This window comes from Pezoporus occidentalis, unplaced genomic scaffold, assembly GCF_034315485.1.
Source record: "Pezoporus occidentalis ecotype Australia unplaced genomic scaffold, CSIRO_AGI_Poc_V1 ctg66, whole genome shotgun sequence".
Classification (NCBI taxonomy): Eukaryota; Metazoa; Chordata; class Aves; order Psittaciformes; family Psittacidae; genus Pezoporus; species Pezoporus occidentalis.
Genome location: NW_026916009.1, coordinates 2,034,051 through 2,061,918, shown reverse-complemented (window position 1 = coordinate 2,061,918; position 27,868 = coordinate 2,034,051). Strand labels below are relative to the sequence as shown.

The following is a 27,868-nucleotide window of genomic DNA, read 5'->3' as shown; positions in this document are numbered from 1 at the left end:
TGGCTCAGCTGGTGCTGACAAATATACTGGCATCTGCTTTTCCTCCTCCTGAGAATTCTTTTCCAAGGGAACCAGAGCAATAATAGGAATAAATACATCTTTCATGGTCTTTGGGGTGAAACCTTATGGAGTTTTGAGATACCCATGGTGACCAAAAAGAGGTAACACTTGAGGAGCTGAGGCCCAGACAGAAGGATCCCTGTTAGCAGGAAATGAAGAATGTCTGCTTCAGGGAACTATAGAGAGACAGGTTCTGTGTGGCTTGGAGTGGAAAAACTCTCTGTTGCCTTGCAAATCTGACAAGTATTGCAATAAATCTAGATCCTTTGGAGAGTACCAAGGTAGGCACCAAGAAACTACATAAAGATGTCCAATAACACTGTGTGTAATAAACCTCTGTTGAATATCACACAGTTTCAAAAGGCTGGATAAGAAATTGAATTGTAATTACTCATTGATAAGCATGTATTTGTTTTTAATTAAAAAATATCAATTGTGATTTTGATTGCTAAAATCTGATTAAAAGTTTTACATAACAGAAATGATAGATTTCATAAAGTACTGAGGACAATTGATGCAGTTTAGTCTACACATGATCATTACATTTGCAATTGTTCAAATTAAATCCACTCTATCTGATTTATGGAAGAGGTCTCTGATACCTATGGAAGTGTTCTAATTGTCATGCCATAAGACAATCACAAAGTAGATCTTCAGTCACTGCTTTGCCGAGTATTAGTCACTGAGCTAAGTCTGAAAGCAGTTATTTAACTCAGTGATTGAGACATTAGCATGGGAGCCATAAACTCTTGGTTTCTATCCTAGTAGATATGTAAGTAGTAAAATATGAAAAGAAGACACTATGAGGCCAAGCCCAGAATACCTTCTGATTCAATTATTAGATATTTTTGTATCAGGTCAGATAACTTGAACTAAGTCATATTTGTTTCATTTTGAGTGATCAAATGTCATCAATCTAATTCTGTTGTTGTTGTTAAGCCCTTAAATAAACAGATAAACATACATATACACATGTAACCCTGCATAAGTATCATGATGGATAACAGCCAAACATGAGTTATCTGAATATTGTACTTAGAACAAGTAAAATCCAGTTTAGACATATATCAAGGGAAACTTAGGTATATGGAGAAGCGATACACCCCTCTGTTTGGCACTGGTGAGATCAGCATTGGAACACTGCAGTCCAACCAGTTTCATTATTCAAGGAAAAATTTGAAAACTGACTATGAAACTGGAGAGAAAAGCCATGAATATAAGTGAATGAATGTCTTACAGGAAAACTTCTGGAGTCCAACCTACATAGTAATAGAGCCAGTTTAAAGAGTTCCTAGCACACAGTCTATAGCATTGAAGGGACAAAAACTTCAAACAAGAAGTATTTCAATCTAGCAAGTTTACAGAAGTGGATCAAATAAAGCTTAAATTAGACAAAATAACACTAGAGTTGTCTTAACAATGGAAGTAATTAAGCCTTAAAATAATTTACATAAAATATGGTATAATCTCTTTCACAGATAATTTTACCTTTCTTTTCCCTAAAAGACAGGATTTACCCAAGATGTTACTGGATGTGAAGCAGAGATGTATTCTGAGTAACTATATGTATTCCATTATGCATGAAGTCAACAGAAGTAAATACAGTAATCCCTATTTGTTTGTAAAACCCATTAATGCATAAATTAAAGCAAATGAGGTTTTATTTAGGAATAAAGAAAAGAATATATGGTAATGAAACCATTCCTAATAACAATTTTCCTGCTTTGTTCAGTTGCAAATTACTACATAAAAGAAGATCTGAAATAACTGATTCTTGCTCTTGGAGCCGTGAACAATCTTTCCAGCCATTTTCCATTGTTTAGATTTCCTGCATACTGTGAAACTAATTTTGTTTTCTTCTGCAATATATTATTTGATATTGAAATACTGCATCATGTAAATGCTAAAGATAACATTATAGTAGTGTACAGACTATTTCTCAATTGGTCTTCACACAGAGAAGCATCAGTCTTGAGAGATATGTAGTGTCTGTCTCAGCAGTTGGACTATAGCTTTTGTAAAGTTACATGATAGAGCTTAAAATAAAAATATTAGCATTAACAAAATAAACTGAATTAACAACAGCTTTATATGCTACACTTACTCAAACTTTTGACTACATTCCCTTGGAGAGAAAAGTTTCCTATTATGTCCAGGTTGTTGACGTTTTCTTCACATTATAACTTTTTAGAATGTAAGAAACATGATCCTTTTTATGTAAATGGGATTTGGTCATCACTGAAAGTACTACAGGAGTCTTAATGGTTTACTTTTCATTAACAGGATTATGGAATTAAAAATAACGCTGTGTTCAATCCAAATCAGTGTTGGATAGATTGCTTGTTTACTTTCTACTGACTGATACTGAGAAACCCTAACTGTCAAGTACAGTGTTTTCTTATGTGTAGTTTCACTGATTTCATGAGACTTATACTGACTACCCACGGCACAATTATTTGCAGGATCACATCTTTACTTAGTAAAGAAACACCATCAAAGAATAATCAGGAAAAAATATGGATATAATGAAATCAATCTCTTTTAACAAACCAGTTTGCAAGTTTCTATAAATGTGCACTTGGCAATCTCAGAAGACCACTCTACATGGAAGTTTCAAACATCTGTGCTGCAGCCTAAAAGCCACATTAATGGATCTGTTCAGGATCTATACAGCATCTTGGGACAGTAATGGTAGCAATCTAATTAATATAGTCACCCTTTATTCTGTGAATATTCACTATGCAAGATAAGGAGAGTTTTACATACAAAAAAAAGAGCCCAACCTCTAATTTAAAAAAAAACACTTGTAGAACAGCAGGTGTGCTTTTAAACATTAAGAATTTGTAAAGAGTGTAATCCATGCTCTTTGTCTACTGTTCTGGATTTCATTTAGTTTCATAAAAGAAACTAAACTAGACACTTCTCTACAGAGTCTTCAGCCTGGTTAATCCATTTTGTTTTCATTCCTGAATTTTTTCATCACTTATTTACCAGCACAGTAGATACAAATTTGCATTTGGTTGCCCATTTTAGCTCATGCTAAGCTGAGTTGGAGTCACATTCCATCTTTAAATAAGAGGTGGTAACTCATGGCTTTATTGCCCATGTGAGCAGTTCTTCCAGTGCCAAGTCAAACACATTAATTTCAACCTACTTTGGCAATTACTCTACTTTCTTTTACTGCAGTGAACGAAAGAGAAGTTGCTGCTACCAGGCTTCCTATGGGAGCTGACTCCTAACAAATAAGACACAGTAACAATCATGTAGTCTTCCCAGTCGTTTCACTAGGGACCTAGTTCTACCTTTTTGCTTGTGTATTAGTCCTACAGCCTGATGCAGTTTCTCCACCTGGTAGCAAGGTTTAACAGGTACTGGTTTCTAACGTATGCTGTAAGGGATGGTTAGGTGCTACTATGCTCTTGATGTCATACTAGTCTGATTCTGTAGAAGTGCTCTAATGAAGCTGGGAGACAAACTGAGCTGGCCTACTAAATTCACCTATTGATAATATTCACAGAGGCAGGTATTTCCATTGCTATTTCAGATGCTACAGAGAAGAGTCAGAATGGGTGGAAAACAAAATTATGCCAACTCTGCTGTCTCCTCTTCAGTCTGCATCTGGTAAGTCTTGACCCACACAATGACCTTGACACTGGAGACATCCACCCTGCTGCAAATAACCAGACTCTCTATTCCTGACAAAGAAACCTGGGCAGAAGCATCACTCAGTCCGGGAGACATCTGCCAAGGAAGTCCCTCATAGCTTAGGAAATCAGCAGGAGGCCATGGTTTGAGTCTGAAACTTCCTGGAGTAATGGACTTCATCAATGAGATGATCATAGTGCATGGATTGAGGAAATTATCTAACTAGTGAAGACTGCAGTTACATCAGCAGCTGCCTAAAACCAGCTTACTTATGTGTCAGACAGTGTTCTGCGTTCATTGAAAGTCTTCTAACCACCAAGATCCCAAATCTCCTATTAAGACAAATGATTTCTGCCGGTGAGAGAATTCACACCTCACCCTTGTGCTAGAAGAAGTCAGCACAAGACAATGGTCAAAAAACATTTTTCTGCCTGAGGTGGATCAGTTTTCTGCTTGCTGCTGCTCATCCTTGGTCACTGATGGCACTGCCAGACACAATCCTAAGAACAGGGAAGCAATAAACAGCACAGCAAACATTCTAACTCTTACTTCCAGATGATGCTAAAGGCCAAAAAGAGATAAATAAATATCAGAAAAAAATATGTAGACAAATGCTGTCGAATAAAAAGACTGGAAAGATATAGGGGTTTGGGGAATAAGTAGCTTTATTAAATGACTACTACAGGGACCAAATAATGAAGAAAATTTACAGAAAATTACCAAGATGAGGAAGAACAGAAATTGGCAAAAGCACACAAAGATAATGAGATGAGCTCTGAGATTTCTTACATTAAATAATATGGCAGAAAGCCATAGATATAGGAAGAAGTTGGGAGCAACTGATTGTTTCAAGAAGCAGAAATACTTACACGAGAGGGATGATGGGTCATTATTTCAGTTTTATGCACAATAACAGAAATATGCTATGACAGCGAAGCGCAAACAAATTTGCTTAAAACGATGGTATCTTTGAAGGTCAGTTATAGGAAAAGGAAAGAAAAAGGAAGGAACAGAACAAATACAGTATGAATGGGAATGAAATCAGAAGAAAGGCTGAGGCATAAGATGAATTAAACTAACATGGATCACACAGGCAGTGCCTGATGAAATTCATTGTTACATACTTAAGGAACTAGATGAATCTTGCTTTCTGTCTTTAGCTGTAGCTTCACAAGCTAATAGTAAGGGTGTACTAGAGGGCTAAGGAAAGGCAGATAGGACCTATCTTTGGGAAGATAGCAAAGAACCTGGGAAATGTATCTGTCCATTTAACTGAGATCCACAGAAAGAAACAACTCTTATAGTTAAGAAATCTATCTATAAAAGCATACATGTTAAAAGAGTAACAAAATACAGCCATAATGAATTTTCCCAGAGCAAATCATGTCAAACCTCTTTAATTTTCTTTGCTAGACTAGCTGGTCTGGTGTGTACAGAGGAAGTGCTTATGCAATATATTGACTTTAATAAAGTCTTTCCTGCTGTCCTAATGAGACATTCTCATACAGAAAGTAAGGAAATATACTTTTGATGAAATTACCCAAGATGAGGATGTGTCTGGTACAATAAATAATTACCAACAGTTCACTGCCAAAGAAGGAGCACATTTCAAGCCGGGCATTATAAGATACCAGCTTAGATCTATTGCATATTCTCTTGGAGAAAGAAATAAAGCTCAACGATAAGAGCTTGTGAAAGCCAGCAAAATGAGTAAAGTTGCAACCACGCAGAAGTTTAGGTAAATATTTCATTATGGAGAAATGTTCCTCATTACACAAAATAACATTTAATACAGAAAATTGAAAAATGTTGTTGAAAGTAGATGGAAACAACTGATGAAGCAGCAGCAATGCAAAAAAAATGATCTGGAAAATACATTGAGAACGGTAACACAAGTAAGAATATATGATAACATAAAAAATAAAGTCTTCATGAGGTGATGTAAGAGTTGTGTATACAGGAAGACACACCATTTTTCCATCAGCTAGGCCCCAAATAATTTGTTGTTGGAATACTGTCTATTTGGAGTTATCACAGTTTGAAGAAAGTTGTAGATACAACACAAGCTGAAAAGGAAAATAATAATAAACCCTAGAAATTTAAGAAATGCCACCTGAAGGGCAATACTGAAAAACTGGATTAGTTTTCTCAGGCAAAGAGACAACCGAAAGCCAGAGATACACATGGAAAAAGTTCTTATTCAGAAGTTGATGACAAACTATTCCTCCATACAACAAGGACGCAAACTTTTCAAACTAGTCATGCTTTTACAGTGTATCTCACTGTAGTGCAAAGATATTGAGAGAATATGCAAAGAAGCTAAGTCAGATTGTGGAAGCAGCCAGTAGCAGAATGGAGCTCAGCCTGCGCTGAGACAGAGACTTCAGGATTCCTAAGAACACTTTTACATAGTCTGGTTTTATATCAGGTAATAGAGTCATCAAAACTGGCTTTTACAATCCAAGAGGATGAAATGTAAAAGGTGAAACCTGATAACACAACAGTAGATTTTAATTTGGGCCCTGAAGGGGTCATCTAGTCATTCTGGCCAGATCAGTCTTGCTGAAAATTGTTTAAATACTATATGCATTTTTACAGGGGCTTGGTAATTTGTTTTGTTCAAGACAAGAAAATACTGATCGTTATTTAGAAAAAACATTCCAGTTATTCAGCTACAATATTAATTTAATTATAATTTTTATGAAGCATGTTTTAGAAGTGAAATCCTTTTTTCAGCATTAAGGAAGCTATTAATTTGCTTCACAATTGTTTTTAAATAGGTGTCCATTATCAACAGAGAAGGTTATTGCAATACATTAGTCCTACACCAATGCATTTTACCTGTTTACATAAAGCAAAAGTTCCAGTCTGTGTCTATCCAAAACCACAAGAAAACACGTGATTAGCTTTCAAATGAGAGATTAACCAGACCTGTTATTCTGGTGCTGAAAGCTGGCTTTTCTAAAGTTACTTAATTTTTGCAAGCTGAAAAAACCCGAACTTCATCAGGATCTGCTTCCTGAGTGAACTTTTCAAATACATTGAAGTTCCTTGAGGAGTCACACATTTTTAACAACGAGAAACAGTAAAAGCTCACAGTTGGAAAATGACTCAACAACTGATCTTGTAATGTCTCATGACATCATTAACCTTGGAAAAGTTTGCCTAAGAATACTAGAAAACAGCACACCATCAGCATCCTAAACAGACCCTCAGGCCCGCATTAAATATTTAGTATATTTCACCAGCGTCACTATCTGTTGTCTACCTACAGATAACATGGAGTAACTAACGCAATTCATGTTTTGGTGTATTAATGGATGACTAAGCATGTAAAACTGCAAATGACCATATTCTCATTAACTTGTCAGCTCACCACCTGCTTATCTTTACATTTCCACATTACTCATTATACTCTGTTACTCATTCTCTTCCTCATTTAATTTTGCTATAACTTATTTATTATCCATTTTTCTTTTTTCTTTCATTCTTTCTTTGTTTTTTTTTTTTTGTTTTTTGGTGGGTTTTTTTTTTGCTTCACGTCATCTTTGTAAAGTTTCTCATCATCTTCCCTTCCTCAATTCCACAAACTCTTATCCAACTTCGCAGTGTTTCTCTGCCACTGGCTTTTGCATTATTCTATATATTGACATATTCACCCCAACCATCATCAAGTTCAGTCCTGGTGCTGACATCCTATATGTAAAGTTTTGACTCTTCATCTGCACCTGTTGGGGTGTCTGCAGGGTCCATCTTCGGCAAAAAGTCCAGATAACATCAGCTATTAAAATAGGAGCATAAGTGTAAATAGTGTGCGTGGATGGGACACACAAAACTCTCCGAAAGGATGCAGTGATCTCCATTTAAAAGCAGCAAGGCTTGACTTGTCCACTCTTAACTGTGAACTGATCTCCATCCCCAGCATCAACTCCATAGAATCATACACTACATGCCTGGCTTTCCTTCTCTGTACCTCAGTGAATATTCATCCAGAGGCCACCCCTTGAGTTATCGTCTCCTTTTGATGAGATTATTAATATTTTTAGCTTTTCATGAACCTATCATCAAAGTGCACTGACATTCTCTAGAAAGACATCACTTAGCATAATAGGCTCTTAATCTGGACTGAGGCCACTAAATGATAACATAGTAAAAAAATAGTAATAGGCAATGTTGGATTTGTTCTTATTATGGTAAAGCATAATCTTCAAGATTAATAAATTGAGGGCAGGCATTTCATAATAGTGCAATGATCTCAGAAAGCACCTATTATAGTAGTTCACCATGGATATAATTGTTACAAATATTTGATCAATAAATCATGTTTCTATGATTTGCAATTTCTTTGCTTGCTCTTTTTGCAATCATCCAACATTCCTGACTTACAACTCCTAGTATTATAATCATAATTTCAAAACTTAAAGATGAAGCAATGGAAAATATTTCTTTTTCTACATTTCCAAGTATGCTTTCTGTTAAAAATAAAGATTTTGTTATGTCTCCACAACACAACATAATGCCTCATGGAGACACATAGGGAAGCTGAAAATAAGTGATGTTTGATATCAGAAGAAAATCTACGTTCTATTTAATTTTACATTGGGCAGGCTAATTTTATACTGAGATCACAATATATAAATGAAGACACAGAGCTTTATCTAAGGCTATGTACAGGTTTATGTATAGGAGTTAAGATATTAATTAAGGCTAAAATAACTGAATTGCTTCTATTAGTCAAGTTAGTGTTCCTAGATTATTCTGTATTGGGCATGAAGCTTCCATGTCCTTTGTATTCTCTCCTGTTTCCTGATGAATTTCAAGTCTCCAAACTCCGAATAAAACCAAACTGACAGTAAAGAACATTAAAGCAAGTGGTATCATCTTAAATGCAGTGTTCAAACAGCCAACAAAGTTCTTATCAAAGAACATACCAATAAGTCAATTTTTGCACACTAGCAGCTGAACTCAGAAAATCACAGGTTTATGTCAGTGCAGCCTATACAGTTGTCTATAAAGGTCATTAAAACTCGTGTTTTTAAAACAACTTTAAAATCATTCTTGAGAGCACAATTCAGAAAATATTTTGCAATAGTACGGAAAAGTTTGGAACTGTCCTTCCTTTGGCTTTGTTAATTTTCTTCATGACTTTGTCATTATTGATCCACAGGCATCACAGCCACGTCAGAAAGTTAGAAATATTTAATGTATATTTTTTTCTAATACTTTGCCAAATCCTGTTTTCACCTTGAGATTAATTTTAAAAGTAAATCAATATAGTTATCATTCTCAGGTGGGTAAACAGTTTCCGTCATTTTTTTTATTATCTGCCTTTTTATATACATAAAAGGAGAAATTCTGAAGAATTAAAATGAGTGCTTGCAAGTGTAAACTTGTTTAATGGATAATTAAACATTTCAGAAATCAAGATTCCTGTAATATCCAGTAATAAATAGAATACTGGTTTGAAATGTTCTTTACTGTTCTCTCCTGGTTTGGAAATCAATTTTTAATGACATTATCAGTTAGGTCCCTAATGTCAAGCCAAAATATTATAAACACAGAATACACTGAAATATTAAGTCTATGACAGGAAAAAATGAAAGAAGTACTTTAAATGTCATGTCTTCCTGACATACCCTGTTGTCATTCTCCTATTTAGTGAACACAGTTTCCAAGCAGATTAATGAACAAATGCTAACAAGCATCTCAACACAGTGCCCAACCACAACATACATTGTTTTGCTACATAGGTGAATCAGGATTTCTTTTTCTTGGAAGTCATTTACGTGCACACAGGAAAATTAGAAACTCAGAAAGTCATCCAAATCTGGGTTTTAAACGGATGGTCTTGGGATCCTGTCTGTGATCTAGCAAGGATTATGCTGGAAGATATTCAGCCTCGTTTGATAGAAATAACTGTTTAAAAACTGTATAAGGGAAGGTCTCTTCCCCTCAAATTAAAAACTCTGCCTTTACAACAAGTAAAACCTGCCTATTACTTAAACATGCAAGACAGGGCATACTGCCTTTGCTAACTCCATGTTTTCTCAATGGAGTCACTGCACTGGGCAAGTCACAGTATTCATCATGGGCCTTCTTACATTGATAGGATTCATGCTGACCTGAGACAAGACAGGGGCCATGTACTCTGTGGGAACTGCAGGAACTAATGCTTTGTGTGTTTTGAGTATTCTTACCAGGTGATTTATGACTTTGCAGAAAAGGATAACACAAGTGAGGAGTAAAAATAAATCTCTCCTACCAAACTGAAGGCTGCAAGGTCTGTGAAACAAGTCTTACATTTTCCTACAGCTCCTTTTCCTACCAGTTTGAAAATATGTAAGACTGCTAACCCATGCAGTGGACCAGTGCATTTCCTTTCACCATACCCATTTACAGTTTCTTATTCACTTACCCACGTTGAAGAATGCAGCATCAAAGGGTTGGTTTTTTTTTATTGCTACTAGGTCTGATGTAATATATTTCCAATACAATGTTTCACAATGCCAGGACCCCAAATACTTGCACATATAATTTACTTCTTCATCTGCCTGCAGAATAAGTTAATTCCACCCCAGAACAAATTATATTTTCACTCCTGATTTTCCAGAGAAATATAGGAGAAAAAAGAAAAAAATCCCCACCAGGGAAAAAAAATTAATTCAGCCCAAGATCTCAACAGTATGTAATTTCTTTGCTGCGTATTGTCCTCTCTATTTTATAGGATGTGCAAAAGATTCACTGTCTTCTTTTGAACTTTTGCTTGTACTTTCTTCACTGCTTCCCCTTCTTGAGGTACTACCACAAAGCCAGGTGATAGTTGTATAGTAAGTGCTCATCACTACTATTTCTTCAGGGTTAATAGGAGAATTTCCACTCTTCCCTTCTTAACTACTCTGAAAAGCAACTAACCACACCTGATCTGCTGCTGCTTTTCTGCTATCTGAATTATTGCCTTCTTTTGATCCAGGTTGAGGTATATTCTGACTTTCATGAAAATATCCTTCCAAACCATGCAAATGACACTTTAATTACAACTAAAAGTAATTGCTAGAGATTAAAAAGTTAATTATTGAATTATTGGTCAATTCTCAATATTTACTCCAGAAGTCTACCATCACAGTTAGTGTTAAAACAGTTCTTGATTAAGTAGGAATGAAGAAAAGGGGAAGTTGTAAGAAAAAGCTTGCGATACCCAGGTAATACTGTTTTTTGTATGGTATGTTCCAAAGAAAGTGTATCTCAGAGCAGGACAAAACTGGATATATAGCAATAAAAAATAAAATGCTTTTCACTTAGATACCATGCCTTCATTAATGAACTGTCTTAAGTTAGGAAGTTTGATAGACTAAAATTTAAAAAATGCAACAATTCTTATCCATCAAAAGCTTTTGCTTTCAGATTTTGAAAGTACCAGAACTAATGGTCCTCTTCACAAGTCCAATCTTAAAACCAATTTTCTCTATCAATTCAGTAACAATCTTGATTACCACTACTGGGATGGCAATAAGCTTTCTTCTAATTTCCTATCTCAAGCTGGTTGTGGGCAAGCTATCTAAATTATAGAGCATGCTATGCTATAACGTATTACCAATTCATTTATTTTCAATCAGGGTTTTTCTTGCTGAAATGTCTAAAATGTACTTATTCACCTCCTTCTAGTATGATTAAGGGGTTGAATACTAACATTTGGATAGGTGTTAAAATGTGTATGAAGAGCTCTAAGCTGCCGAAGTAAATGTAAGACATTCACTCCTCTTCTTTCGCGTTTCTAATGTGCTTGTTTCTGCCTCCTTTCAATCTACTTATTGACTAAATGTGTATCATCTGTCTGAAAATTGGATTTTCCATCCTTTCCCCCTATGTAACCTACTGTTCTGTCCCTCCTGCTTTCTTAATTTATGAAATGTTACCTATTGCTCTAAAATTTTTTGAGGTACTGCTTTACATTTTATCTTCCTTTCCACCATCTTCCAGAAGTGCCATGGCTCTCAAAACCACTGTAATTTACTAGCCTGAATTTCTAAGAACTTTTCACACCCTTTGTGATGTTCTGGATACTCTTCAAAAATGTCTTCACTTACCACTTCAATGAAATTCTCCTTTCATACCTTCTTATCAAGTGAGGAGCAGATGCTCCTGTCCTCTCAATTCTCCTGTCAAAGACTAATTTTATCATTATTAACTTTTTAAACCAACCTCTTTCTCACTCCAATTTATAAGCTAGCTCTTCTAAGGCACTGTCATTTGGGAAAAACAAAAAAACAAAAAAACAAACTCTAACGGTTTAAATCAGCACACAGCTATGCAATATTCTAGGGTACCAGTGTAGCCCATCAGTCTAGCCATTAAAGCCACATAGGGGCAATCAAGAAACAGACTATGATTTCAGGGTCCTTTTGTGGCAGCGTGTTTTTATATTCCAGCCTTTTCTTAGAGCTAGAAGCAAAGGATGAGTGCATCTTCTCTTCCCTGCCCACCTTCCTCCTACACCACAGGAATAAATTGTCACTCATTAAGTTAATATGCCACATTAGTTTACAATTAAGCTATCACTAGCAATAATGATATATAATGTGCATTCATCGTAACTGCAGTGCACGATTCAACATAAACCTGACAAAGTTTTCCATACAACTGCTTATCCCCAACACACTGTATAAAGAAAATAAAAATTTGGACTGAATTGAAGGCCACTACAAGTACAGGGAGAAAAAAAACAATCCCCTTTTTATGAGTTTCTAAGCAGCTAAAATCTGCTACTTTCTGGGCTGCCGACAGGTACGTATTTTGTTTATTGTTTACTGAGTGATTTGGTTCCTCTTCATATGTTATTCCTATTGGGTACCTTTTCTACAGACACTAACTGAAAAGGTGCAAACACCAGTTATACCCATACAAAACACAAATATCCCTATTCAGTAAATACTATATTGAAGATACAAGAGAGTAAGATAGTATTCACAAATAGGGGGAAAAATATATTAGCATAGCATGAGCATGTATTAGCTTCTCCTTTGTAAAACTCTTGAATATTTTGAGTGTCCAGAGGTTAAAAAAGAAAGAAAAGAAAGAGAAGCCATGTAAGGGCATTACTGTGGTGGTGATTTTTTTGCTAGAAAGTAGTTGTTAGTACATTTTTTCAAGATGAAAAGAGTCTCTGCCAAAAACTCATAATGTCTAGAAGTCACAGAACATGCTGTTTCTATATTTTATTACACCACATGAAAGTGGAAAAGAACCCTCAAAAGTTATTGATTATTCTTATTCTACAAATTACAGCAATATAATTTTTTTTCTGGAAACCAGGTCTCTGAAGACATTTACAACATGCTGTACAGTATATACAGTGTATATGAGGTCTGTAGTGGTCTAAAAAAACACATTGGAATAGTTTCTGCCAGTGGATTACCGTAAGCATCAGCATCTAGTTTTTGGAGCTGCTTTTAGTATAGAATAAAATAATTAATCAGCCATATATATTTTTTAAGAGACAAGAAGTGAGAGACCAAAGGACCTGACTGAGTCATTTTCTTAGTAATCAAGAATACAAAGTTACAGAAAGATCCAGTCTTGTTAATTGCAGTTAATACAGCATTCATACATATAATGAACAGCGATACCTCAACAACGGCAATCATACAAGGAGCTTCTCTCATACGCAGACACCATAGAAATGATGATAATAGAGCTCCTTGAAGACCTGGAAAACAAGTGGTTTTCACCCTTGTTCTTTTCTTACTTTCAGCACCGTAAGCCCTATTTTCCTGTCCCTCCTACCCTAAGGGAAAAGCCTTGATCCAGAATGGCCTAAGACCATGGAAAACGTGCAAAACAGAAAAGAGAAGTGTTTTGTAGCTGCCACATTAATACTTTTAAAACACACTAAAAGCCTTAAATCAAAGGTGTTAGCAAGGATAAGTTCTTTGTTATTATCCAGCTGCCATTTATTTGGAAATCTCAAAGACTGTGGCTTTCTTGAAATAATTCCAGGATTTCTTGGATCCTGCCAAGGCAGACCCTGAAAGAATAACTTCTCTTGTGATACTCTGATCCTTTTCCTTCCATTCACAGTAATGACCAGGAAGATCAAGATCATATAATCCCATCCCCCCACTCCACCCCCTCAAGGACTGAAGCAAACTGCAGAAAAATGTTAGCTTCAGTATAAGCTTTGACTAACACAGTGTAGATTCTTATGTTAACAGAAATCATAGAAATTTGAGAACTAAAACACCTATTATGTCATCTAATCTATGCAGTTGGCAGGGAAGGATTTGTTCCCTAAAGCACATTTTATATGGCTTTATTCATTCCAATTTTAAATGTCAGAGCTATGAAGCTCCCACTGCTTTCTCTGAGAAAGCTGATTTGTTTATTGTTTAAATTAATTTCACAATCTCCAGTTATTGCAAACATACTTAAGATGCTGTTCTTAATAAAAATATGGAATGATCTCAGTAATTTGTATCAGCTTTAAAACAGCCAGTGAATATTCAACCTACAAGTTCTCTTGAAATATATCTTTGCATACAACAGACTGTTCTTTTACTGTTAAGGAATGCAGGAATCTCTAAGTATTTGGCAGTCAGTTTCTGATGCAATTACAAAATTTTATCCAAACTGATGTGCTTTAGTAATCAGTTCAACATGATTCATAAACTTGGCTTTTTTACACAGTTATATTTCTGAATGGATTTTTTAGTTATTTCCAAGCACTACTGGGTAGCAAATACCAAAAGTTACACTTTGCTCCCCGTATTTTTATGGTTTTGCTTCTTTATAAATTCAAATAAAATAAAAAATTTGAAAATTAGTCAGAAACAATTTTTTTATTGTTGATTTTCCCATCTTGAAGAATAATATCTATCTAACTCTTATGAAGAAGACTGGTGATATTGAAGAGATTATTTAGAATAGATACTTAACCTATTTTTTTTACATTACTGGGAAGGCAACTCAAGTAAAAGTACAGATCCACTGTATATGCAACTTTGCTAAGTAGGAAGAAATTCATATGTACCTATAAGTTCTGACATAGCTCTCAAGAAAAAAAAGATTTTTAAGAGTAACCATAATTAGTGTTAGCTGTAGCTGAAACATGGATAGCTATAAATATATACAAAATCTGGGTAATTTTATATTATCTTTTCTTTTAGAGAGAAAAATTGACTAGCCTACTGATTCAGTAGGTAAGGTTTTTGCTCAGTAAAACTATTTCACCTACATTGAAAGAAAATTACAGGATTGAAAGGACTGAGACTAAATCTTTACAATTCTCATATATGAACACTTTTCACCGAAGGAATATTTTCCAAAGTCATAAGAAAAATGGACACATTAAAAAAGCCTGCTCTTTAATGTACTATGATAGCATCTGTATTTACTGTACATGATACTATCTTTATGGCATACAGAGATTGTCTTTCTGTTTGAGCTGCCTAAAATATTGTGCTGGTCTTGACCTTGGAAACGTTTCTTAAGCATTTACTGTATTATTACAGAGATCTTTTGCCAGAAGAGTCACTGCAGAGCCATGACTCTTTGGGGGCTTTCCATATTAGGGGTTTTCTTGCTCTGGATTAAGCATGCCAACAGTATTTAGTTGCTGTTCTGTATTTAGAACTGATTTGCAGGAATGGATTTTGGTAAGAAATGTTGAAACTTACTCTATTTCATTGAGTTAAGTTCACTCCCACAAGACAATTTAGGGAAACATCCATTAAGAAAGCTCTTACAAACTATTCAGTACTACACTAGCTACAGCAGATTTGTATAGCAGATTCCCAAATACTTCAGGAAATATGCACTTATTCATCCACAATTGTAATAGCCGTAAAAGACTGTTAAGAATGTGCATTTAAAATATACTTACGTTATAGTTTATGGCAAAATTATCATAGAGCCTTGAAAAATAATGATTGACATTTAAACAGAAATATATTCAACTGAACTACTAGCCTAAAAAACACCACCCAAGGAAAATATAAAATGTCTCTTAATCGTCAGTCATAAACTTTCTGTGAAATACCTTAGCTCCACTTTATTAAAGCGAAAAATGTTTAATTTAATTTATGATATAAATTGCATAGCACATCCACACAGGAGCTTCAGATTTAAGGTTAAGTCATTTAACTCCCATAGTAACCTTTTAATGTCCAGACTCTCTTTCTGCACTGTCACTGTAACACTACCGAAAGATTTCTCCACGTGTAACAGTAGGACATAATCCTGGCATGACTACCTGCCTGAACTCACTCTGGAGCTGCAATACCAACTGTTATGTACTTCCATAACATGTGACATCAGTAGTGGCTATCCAGTAAATAACAATCCTGTATATGCTCTGGGACCATCTTATATTTATTTGTCATATCAACACTGTGGTTACAGTATCCTGCTGATGTCACCCAGTAAGAGCTGGAGTTTTGTTATAGATGTCACCAGCCATAAACAGAAGTGTGAACTATTGCAGGTTTATTTAACCTTACTGACACTGCATCCTTATTCACTATAGTTTGAGAAACATTATTTCCTGGTCAAGATCACTTGGTCTGAAGCTAGGTCTGGCCAAAGGAAGGAGAGGGCTCTCCCGTGATAAAAAGCACAAGTAAACTAGATCTAATCCTGATCTGTAAAAAGAATTTTGTATTTGCCTTTAAAATACAGAATAATAAGAAAGACGTTTCATAGATTGAACTAACATATATAAGAAGTGAAGAACCACCTCACAAAAAACTCCAACTTGTTACTCTTTAAACTTCAACCCTTTCTATCAGAAAAGTCTTACAGATTAGTAATACTTTAGGCACTTGCATGCACGTCCCAGCAAGCAAGCTATTTTACACTGAAAGGTGTATCATTTCAAGTATTAAATTTCTGCCACCCAGACACAATCAGCTAAACCAACCACGAACCTTGTTCCACTTTAAAACAGCTTTATAATTCCAGAATACACTGAGGGACTGCAGAGCTGTAGGAAAACAAAACACACACAAAAAAGTTTTCAAGAGCTATGCTGCTCCTCTTTCATAATAAAGACAATCCCACACAAAACTTCAGAGAACGCAGATGATAGGGAGAAGAAGAAAAGGAACTTCCATAAAGTCTCAACAAGTGAAAAAAATACATTCTGAGCACCAAAATCCCGTGATAGATTACTAGGCTACACAATAGTAAACCCTTCTCTTGAACATTTTTTTGTGTATTTGCATATGAACTTTAAGCTAACAGACAGGATGCAGAGAGTAAAGCTCATAACATTTTCAGTTCAAACTAATAATAGCATCACTTACCTAAAGATTGGTCTTTGGAGATGCTTTTTCTTGATTGTAACACAATCATCCATTTAAAGTTGGGAAAAAGACTTCTTCCAGCAAGTAACTCCAAAAAGATGAGGCAGTAATCAGGAAACTTGTTCTTTGCTACTCTGCTGCAGAGAGCACACGGAATGATATTTTGGTACTGGGGGAAGCCTCCCTCCCTCTTTCTGACAGTGGAGCAGAAAAGGGCCATAGAGGCCACAAGAAGCCAGGCACGGCCGTGCACTACCAAAGCGGGCAGGCTGTGCAAAACTGGAGTCAAGCTGATCGAAGTACAGAATCACACTGGATTCCTTTCGACTGTACAAGGGAAAAAGAGGAGCTTTGCCAAGGGCTATCCAGGTAAAAAACTGTTAGATTATTCCAGCCATGAGAGCATTTCTTACACATGCTGGTCAAAGTCCTAAATGCAGAGTCACTCTCTCTCTCTCTCTCTTTAAACACACTGTTCTGAGGCTCAACTTTTTTTTTCTTCAAAATAAAAGTTGTGCAGCTGTTTCAGCATTCCCATGTGAGTACCTTCAGAAAGTTTGTTCTGGTAAAAGGACTGTATACAAATTAATGAAGACAGATGGATCTGGTCTGTGAAGCTGGCTCTGCTTCAAGAGATTGTAATTATTTTGCAATCTGGCTTTTATTCACTCTGGATGATGTGTGGATATAACTATGCAAATTAAAGCACTGCTCATAATTTTTAGCATTCATAACCTAATAACCTAGACTTGGCTGAAGCAGAATATGGTGTTTGCAGCTGGTAGGACCATCACTATATAAAACAAACTGATGCTACTAAAGTGAGGAAAACAGAAATGACCAAGTTCAGATACTGACAGTAGCAAACTCTTACTGTTTGCCAGATAAGATTTCAACAGAGATCCAAACTGAAAGGCTTGCTCTGACATCACACTGACATAAATCAGGAAGTATTCAACCGCAGCAAACACAGGCTGTAAACAAAACTATAAAGCAGAAGCAGCTGACCGTGCATCTCAGTAAACTGAAGTCACAAGTGGTTCAGGTGAGATGCCATTTCCCGGGCATGTCAAAGGGCCATAACGAAGCTGTGCTGGCACACGGCTTGACGGAAAACATGGAACCCAGCCAGAGGAGCACTGAACCAGCAGCAAGCCATCATCACGTGTGAAGCTGCGCACCGTGGCAGGACGGTACCCTGGCACCATGTGCCCCCTTCCTGCCAGGGAAGGAAAGGACCTGCCATGGTTCTTGCTTCCCTGTGATCCAGCACTAGAGCTTCCTTGCAGCCTAACTCTTGAGAAGCACTAAGTACGTACTAAGTGAAGCTACTGATACAAAGCAAGTAGGATCAGGAAGGTTAGTAGCTTTTGCAATTGCATTATTGGTTGGAGGGATAGGAGGAGAGTGGTAGATTGACACAGTTAAGTGCATAGCACTGGGTAGTATTAAATTAAGTTTGAGAGATACTCTAAATCTGCAGAAAAGGCAAGATAAGTAAACTGAGATGTGTCTTCGACTATACATGACCAAGAAAGTCTGTATTACTTTATGAACAAGTAATTATTAACTTAATAACAATTCCATTAAAAAATACTATATACAGAGATATCAAATATTCCCGTAATAAGTATTTCCACAAAGGAAAATTTAGTGGTTTAGTGGGTTTTACTGAAATGGGTAAAATCTCTTCCTAGACCTAATATATACTGCTTATACAACATAGTGAGAGTGTCAAGTTTGGTTAGCTTGAAAAGACCCAGCAGCTGGTCCCCACACAATAAAAAAGTATTTTCTTGATGCAGCCATGGAGTAATTAACTAAAGCAAAAATTATAAGCCAAGCCACCATCAGTTATTTTGTGTCAGTTCAGGTTTCACCTTGCCCCACTCTTCATTCCTACTCCTTTGAGAAGTGGAGAGAAATACACCTTCATCGGGAAAACAATTACCTTTTTCAGGTCACAGATTAGTTTTTGCCAAGATCTTGAATGATATGAAGAACCTTCTTCAACAACATGCAGTGTGCAGAGCGTTGTCATATTTTTAAAGACTCTCATGTAGTCATAATCTTACTTATTCTTGCATGCCAAGATTCATGTAGTTTTCCTGCTCTGGGTTTTAGAATTTCAAACTAATTTCTGCTTTTTGAAGTGTGTTCACTCACTCTCTATAGAGAAAGCTGAAAATTACAAAGAAACCTCCCTTTCTGCTTCACATTATGTATGTAGGACTGCTTTACTTCTGTTATTCAGAGGGATTATCTGTAGATTAGGGTAAAAATCCTGAGATCTTCTGAGAGTTTCAAGAAAGAAAAGAAAAGATCTCCAAACTCTCAGTGAGAGCTATACTAAATATGTTTTTCCACTGAACTCCCCAACCTTTCATCTAGCAGTTTTATCAGTCCTGAAACTACTATGCATCTTAAAAGTAAATTTATCCTGGCCTGGTCCAAGGCACGTTGTTGTTCATGGGACTTCCACTGAAACATGGCACTGTAAAAAGTACTATTTAGGGGAGGTGAAATTCCTGCAGTGTAATTACTTTGGCTTCTAGGAATTTTAAACTGTTAAAGAAAAGACTGGGAAAGAAAATGTTAATATAAAATGGTCACAGAACTTCACTTTAATTGCATTGGTTTTCACCTTCCAAAAAGACTTCTTGGACCATTTTTTTCATTCAACACAGTAACAACCCACTGACTTTTTCTTCCTAATCGTGTCTACATGTTGAATGAGTATTCAAACAAATTCTCCAAGAAAGGGCACTTCAGAAAGGTATGATAGATTGACCAGACTGCTTGAAGCCCGAGTCCCACTGAGATTACCCCTGTATTGTTCAGTGGAAAAATCACATGTGTAAAATCTACCAGGAGGTAACTTTTTGCAGATTATATTAGAGTATATTGGAGCAATATCAGTCAACTGCCCAGGATATACCTGGACCTGATATACAGAATGCCTGAAGAGGTGCATTTTTATTAGAATAAGAAAGCCTTCTGCTTGAAAGCAGTATTGCAACTTTCAGAAGTCTTCCATAAGTAACATTCATCATATTTCTTACTTCAGACTAATCCTTTCAGCAGTAATTAGAATGGTAAACCACTATTTAAATGATGCCCTAGTTTTATGTTATTTAACTTGCTAACAGTGGATGAAACTCAAGCAGAACACTCCTGAATTGTTTGGGGTTTTTTTCAGTTTATTTTCCAGTTATTGTTGCTATCATTTGCCCATTGCAACCAATGACCATTGCTGTTTCTATGTAATGTAAACTATTTTTATTTCATCTCCCACACATATGTTCATGTGAAAGCAAACTTTTGGGACTAAAAGCATGTAATACTTGACCACTCACAAAACCTGAGTTTCCATAACCTCAAGACCTACAGCAATAGTTAAGTAATTTGATACCTAGTACTATGTCTCAAGGCAAAAGACTACATGTGAGCTAGGACCCAAAATATTTTAATTCTGCTTGTTTTAATGCCACATATTTCTTATTGATCTGTAGCTCTTTGACAGAAGTCTGGAAATGTAATTATTTTTCCTACTTTAATTTCAAAAATATGGGCAATTAAGATGGTAAATTTAAGAACCAGCAATCTGTCAGACAGTTGATTCTTTCTACTTTCTAGCTAAAATATCTGCTGGTTAATGAAGATGTGTGTAGGCATTGCTGGTTAAGGGCTCATCTACCTCTGTAGAAAGAAAGACAGGTGTGAGACCAACAGAAAGGGAAGACAAATTAAAAATGCATGATCAACCACATATGGGGAAGGAGAAATCATCTTTATGAAACTGTTGGAATGTAACTGAGAGAAATAATTGGTAAACTGTGCTGAAAGAGTAGTAATTCTGTCAAATTAAAAAGATAATTTATCTAAGAAGCTTGCTCTCCCAGGACCAGCCCTACACAATATTATTTTCTTCAATGGTTTAGATGGAGATAGGTGATATACTTAGTCCAGCACTGACAATATTAAGCTAATAAGCTCTTCTGAATGCTCTTGACAAACTGCAGAGACAGTCAGAAAAAAAGAGGATATAAAAAATACCAAGCTCTGCATACACAATAATCTGCTAGATAAGGGGCCATTGGCTAGGCAGCACTTCTTCAGAAATGCATGAGAAGTAGCAGTGAATCATCATGAATAAACTAAACATACTATTACAGTCTTATGAAAAAAAGACCAAGCATCACCCCGGGACATATAAAAGACAGTATCATCCAGAAGAACAACCTCCCATTCTCTCTGCTCACCTGACGCATTGTTTCTTGCTTTGGGGCAACATGATTCAGCAGAGACATACTGAACTAAACCTTGAGAAAACAGAAATCTAGAAAACACCTCATATGAGGAGAGGCAGAAAGTCACGCATAATGTACCCTAAAGAAAAGTAAAAGCAAACATAACTAAAAATCTTCCAGATTATAAACATAGCTGTGTAAGCTTTTGGAAACAGACTATTTTCCTTATCCTTGTGGTCAAGAAATAACAGGCTGCAAAATAGCTCATAGGACTATAAAGCTGTGGTAATAAAGATTCAGTGGTGGAAAGAATACTTTTCATTGAAAATACAAGGCTCTTGACAGAGCCTTGGGTGACATGGTTTAATGTGAGGTGTCCCTGCCCATGGCGGGGGGGATGGAACTAGATGATCTTAAGGTCCTTTCCAACCCTAACTATTCTATGAGCTTATGATTCTATAATCAGCACATTAATTGCTGAGGGGATCTCTTCACAGAATCACAATGAGCAGGTTTTTAAGGATAGACTTTAAAAGGCTGTGTAAACACACTTCAGAAATTACTAGCCTTGCCTTGGAGAAGAAAGAGTAAATAATCTCTGAATACACCTACCAACCTCATTGTTCTAAAATTCTTTGGTAACCAACTGCTATTATCAGCTACTAGCTGAACCTGCTCTTTAGTTTGGGATTTTTGTGTATGTGAAACCATTTACCAACAAACCGTATCATTTGGGCTTTTGACTCTTTCATCTACTTGCAACTTCATCCACATTTTGAACTTTGGTCCCTAATTCTGGCAATGAAGTGTAGCACTTAAAAGTGCTAATCCGTTAAATGCCATAATCTCTTCTCTGCTTCTATAAGAAAGCAAGGGGTCAGAGGCTTTCCCCTATTGTTCATGAACAACAAAAGAACAAGCAGAGAGCTAAGTTTCATGCATCCATTTATTTTCTTGACTAACTGAAATGGGGGAGGGGAGACAACATACTTCTACATGCTTCTCTACTTCCTTTTTTCTTTTTCCTTTTTTTTTTTTATGTATAGGTTTGTAATACAAAAATCTTAAGCAGGACTTGTGACAAGAATCCTATTTGGCTTTTCAGTACAATACCTTGCACCAGTTCACTTTTTATGAAAATTGTAATGTGATTAAATGACTAACTAGTGCATGAAATGGAAACTTTTTACAGTAGAAAACCAGTGTATCTTGTGCAACAAGATTTTTATTTAGGTATTCATATGATTGATGGATTATATCCACTCCATCAAGTCTGCACACAGGGTAAGCATTTAAACTCAATGCAAAAGAAACTGGAGGGAAAGATGTGAAATCCATCTATGCCATCACTGTCACTTCAGCAAGGAAGAGCCTTCTCTTCAAGAAGAGCTCAATGCTCTGTACAAGACAGAATGCACTCTACAAGACAGAATAGCTGTCACAGGCTTTTCACGATAATGAGAGGGATATGTCTCTCAGCACCCCCTTTCCTAGCTTCCAGTCCACATGCAGGGTCTCTAAATCTGTCTGTATCGAGCTAATAAAATTGCCCAGGTGTCTGATGTCTTGCACTGTTCCCAGACACAAGTTAAATGCTCTAGGAGATGTGATTGCCTGCCATACAAAGGGTAATCTTTACCATAAGCACGTCACGCTTAATATAGAATACTACCCACCAGAAAAATGTTTGTGTAATGATTTAAGAGATAAATTATAGCTACCTACATTCTCCATACAGGTACCCATATTCCTCAGCACAGTTCTTCCCGTATGGATCAGGCAGAAAGCTTTTTCACTAACCACTTACTGCACTCTGTGTACATAAATGTGTAGGACAGTCTCAATCTCTTTCTTCATGCTGCTGTTCAGCAAAACCCACTCTAAAACTTAACCTAATGACTTCTCCAAGCTTAAAAAAATAGACAGTACTGAAGATGATTGTGACTCATTCAGAATGCAGATAGAAAAGTTGGCAAATGTTAGGGGATCTATTGTAGTGCATGTGGTAAAGCTCTGTGCAAAAGTTGTGCAGAACTTCAAGTTCTGGCTTCCCATTTTACCACTCATAAGTAAGAGTATTTATAAAATTGTTTTATTCTCTCTTGCTTTCCTTGTTTACATGCACACACAAACTGAGCAGAGATTTACGTCAATGCCGTCACACAGGAGATTAATTTCCCTGCTAAGACTTTCCTGCTCAGACTGGAGCACAGGAACTTGGCTTAAGAAGCTTCCCAGTATTTTACTATTCCTTTTATATTGTACTACATTTTAAAACTCCAACAAAGTTAAAAGTAAATTAGTAGAAATACCAAAAAATACAAATACTAAACTCTCCTAGGTACATTGGTTTTCCCATTTAATAAAAAATCCTCTGAAGAAGCTGTATTTTGTTTTATTCTACCTGATATTATTAGGATCTTTAGTGATGAGGAAAGGAGGGATAAGAAGGAAAGGAAGGGAGGGGAAATGAAAAGGAGAAAGAAATTCCTTTGGGATATATGATGCTAAATTAGCACTGAGACACATAAGTCAAAACATGGCATTCTTTGGTTTTGAGCCAGTGCAATATTATTATTGGCCCTGGTGGATGGAATTTTGGTCTCTATTGGAAAGCACTGCAATTGTATTTTCTAAATGTACACATACAATGGCAACTATATGTTGGACAATAGAGCAACTACTTACCAAGCGTACTGTTGTTCTTTATGAGGAAAAAGGGTAATAAAAAGCCTGGGACTTAGTACAGATGGCCTACAGAATATGAAGGAAAAAAAAAAAAAAGGCTAACCTCTTTCAAGATAATGTGATAATGGCTAAAATACATGTGTATGTCCATTTAAATACTTGGTACAATAATTAAATATAGCAAAAAATAGTTTATCATTTGAAAATGATCCAAAAAGGAAAACATGAGTAACTAAGGCGTATGTTAAGAATGGCTATTGGGCAATAGAAAGATCATGACCAAAATAATTTCTCTGCTAAGCTGTAGTTCCCCATGGAAAATAAATGGTCATTTAATAGAACAGAGGCTAGGCTAAAAGGAATCAGAAGAACATGGCAGGCTGCATCAATTTTCCCTAAACACAATATTTCTCAGCTAAAAGACTGGAATTAACAGGCAAGAATCTATGACAACTACTTCTATACTACATAGGTTTTTCTTCTTAATTCATGTTCAAATACAATTTTAAATTTTTATGTAGGTGGCAGAGTATGAACTTGAAACAAAATTTAAACAACCATCAGTCATACATAATAGAGAAACCATTGCAAGACAACAGGAAGAACTGTAGTCCTGTTCTGATAAACAGTGTATGAAAAATAAGTATTACTTTTCAAAGGGCTTTTTTTCAGGCAGCTCTCATTTAGATACAATAACTTGACGGAGTTGATGCATTTTTGATTCTGAAATTATTTTGCACTGCCTTTTATCATGGTCTTCAAGTTCAGCTATTTCTTAGTTTTCTGGAACTTCAGTTTCATTGGTTAAAATACTCAGCTCTAGCCACAATTATTGACACTTTCTGGGTTTTGTCATTAGGTTACTGGCATCCAGTTTGAGTGACATGAAAACTTCCTGGAAGTATACACACATGCATTTCTCCCTCAGAGATTATCGGTATCTGGGAGTTGTTGCAGTGTTTTTTCTATCAACTATTTGTTCTTCAGTCACATATAGGTTGCATACAAAAGAAGCTGCAACATCCAAAACCCTATGGGTGATTATATATTATCTTATAAAACCGTTTCTTTAAAATACCAGCACTAATAATACCAGAGCTTTTCTTCCTGATTGTTAAAATTGCTTTTAAATAATAGTTTCCCTGTAGATGTCTTGAAATCTGACATTCATCATTTTAAAGTCTTACAAATAGTGATAAATGAAATTCTGAGTTCAGCTCTATCCTCAGAATATGTAATGGCCATAGACAAAAAATGTCTTGTGCATGACTCAGAAATCTATTATTCTAATACAGTAACATTTTGATCACTCTTATCTTTCTATTACAAAGATATTCACAAAATGTAATGCATACAGTAATGATCTGATTTTTATTTTTTTTCTAGCTAGATTCTATTATGGCCTTTGCAATACACAGTACTGTTTTTCAAAGACAAGAAGACTCAGAGGGTTTTATATTCTACATATAAATAACTTGTATTATTTTCCCCCTTATACCAGCTCACCATTTCCCCAACACAATACACACTTCTTCCCAAGTCTCTGTTTACTGTGATAACATTCTTCCAAGTGTGCCAAGTTTATGTGTACTTGTGACAGAAGACTAGTGGGAAGTTTCTTCTAGCAAATCCTCAAGGAGACCCAGAAGAAAACTCACCTGGAAATAGCAGTTCCAGAGAGGAAAAATAACAAGCAAAGGAGAAATGTAGACTTTCTGAATATCAACATTTCTCTCTCTCCCTAAGAGTAAAGTTAATTTTTAGTATGACTAAACAATGAAAACAAGGGTCGCCTTCTAACTGTAGTCTAGATATGAGAAAACTGAAACATATGCCAAATGCATCAGCTCATTTGATTTTAAAAGCAGATATGCAAAACCAACAAAGATTCCTTCAGCTTCTTGCAAGAGAAAGTGAGTATTATTATATTAGTGTGGGACATACACTGTACCTCCTCCTGAAATCACTGGTAACAATCCTGAAAAAGGGTTCACCAGTGTGTTTGTGTTCAGGACCTGTTAACTCCTTTGGACAAATTTTGACAGTCAGTCAATCTACTTGCCAGAATAACACTTGTGTAGTCAACAATTCTTTTAAAATAAAAACAGTGCTCAAATGTAGTTCAGTGCTCACACTTTTTACCAAGGGTCAAAGTTTGCTAGCAATATAAAATAAAAGGAACCTAACTACAGAATGTGAAACACACCAAGCATTATAGTTTATAAACAAAGAATGAGTCATGATTTCCTGTAAAGTCTCTGCCTAGATTTTTTTTCTTTACCCTTTCTTCATGGAAACACATTTTTCTTCATTCATATACTTAAAATCTCATTTCAGAAAAATGAATTTCATAACTGTACTAGAACCACCAACTGCAAAAAAAAAAATAAATAAAAAGAAACTACATAAAATTTATACCACAATTTACCTCAACTCAGAGCTGAGGCAGACTAATTTTCTTAGTTAAATTCTCTGAGATGTTTGAATGTGGGTGCAATGTAATTGGCTTCATTACTCATACAATTGTTTTACATATGAATTTAGCATACATGTAATGCACTATGCTCCCAGCACCAGGAAATGAACTGTTTTGCTTATCTACTAAAAAGACAAAGCACACAGCAAGGCATTGTTAAGTTCCTTACCTGTGGTCTGTAGGACCAAAGAATGAGTTGATGTTTTTCATACTAAAGACCTAAAATTGAACTAAAAGCAACAAAGAACAGAAATTTCAACAAAATCTGTGTACTAATGTCTTTTATGGAATTATTAAACTTGCCATGAGTCACTACCGAATGCTAAATTAAAACATAATATTAGGTAAGAAAAAGATTTTCCAGTATGTAAAAACATATTGACAACAGATGGAAAATAATTTTAGATTAATACTGACCACTGTATAATATTTTATGTTATTTGAACTGAAGACAGGGTGTAAATAACATTCTGTTAATTCAGTATTTCCCACCATAAGTTGCAGAAGAGTCATCTTGGACATTTTAGAAAACAGAAATCCTTTCATTCACATCAGAGAGTTTTTATAACACCAGTCCCACCCAACATCAGTGGCATTCACTGCATGATTAACTCACTGTCAGTTGTGGCTCTCAAAGAGCAGATGGACCATTACCCATTAAATACACTGTTTGTGGTGAACCATACTCATAACGAAAAGACTTATGCAGTTATGATAGATCCTAACTGATCAGGACATCTGCAGTGGAAAATAAAAAATGCAATATTGAAATAGAATCAGGAAAGAACTATTTCTATTCCTTTAAAGAAACAGGTTTTAGTGGATCTTGAAGTCAACCTATAGAAAAACACACCCTCTACTGTATTTTAACCTTTTTTCCCCACAAAAGCCCTGAACTGGGGGAACTGGGGGTAACATCTGTCAGATGTGCCACAATACTAGTGGAGCTCACTGCTATTTTTCAAGTGAGTAATTACACCCTTTTGCATAAGAATAATATTAGCCATGAAGATGCTAAACATCCCTGCATATGCCTTGTTAGCAGAATAGTGCAGCTCAGAAACAGGAATGTTAAAGAGAACAACATCTAGTACTACCACTCAGCCCTCAGAGGGGCACTTAGCACAGTATCTTCTCCAAGTCTTCAACTGAGGCATGGGTCAAATCAACCTTTCAGTATCCAGTGCTCACCTGTCAATGCCCTGTGCCTCACTGCAAATGGTGCAAGACTGAGGCTGCACCGTTTTTTCTGATACTGCTGATCAGATTCTTCAGGCACATTGCTTGAACTTCCTGTGTTCAGGGAAGTCTTGTGTTCAGACTGAGACAGATGCTCCTATTCTTGAGTTTTACTTGAAGTAACTCACAATATTTACTGCAAAGCCGACATAGTAAGTTAAAAACTTTACATTCAATGACATAGAATGATCCTGTTTTGGTACATGAATGACTTA

The 27,868-nt window shown here is 35.9% G+C and overlaps 1 protein-coding gene across 6 annotated transcripts in view; it reads right to left on the bottom strand.

Moving 5' to 3' along the window:
- Positions 1–27,868, bottom strand: part of PDE1A (phosphodiesterase 1A) — a 157,137-nt gene that overhangs the window by 102,653 nt on the left and 26,616 nt on the right. The window contains exon 1 of one of the 6 annotated variants that reach the window (XM_062640718.1): positions 17,001–17,599. The exons of the other annotated variants lie outside the window; for them this stretch is intronic. Coding sequence (XP_062496702.1) covers positions 17,001–17,053 — 53 coding nt within the window. The 5' untranslated portion in view covers positions 17,054–17,599. Of the gene's footprint in view, positions 1–17,000; positions 17,600–27,868 lie in introns of those variants that run through there. 6 annotated transcript variants of the gene reach the window in all.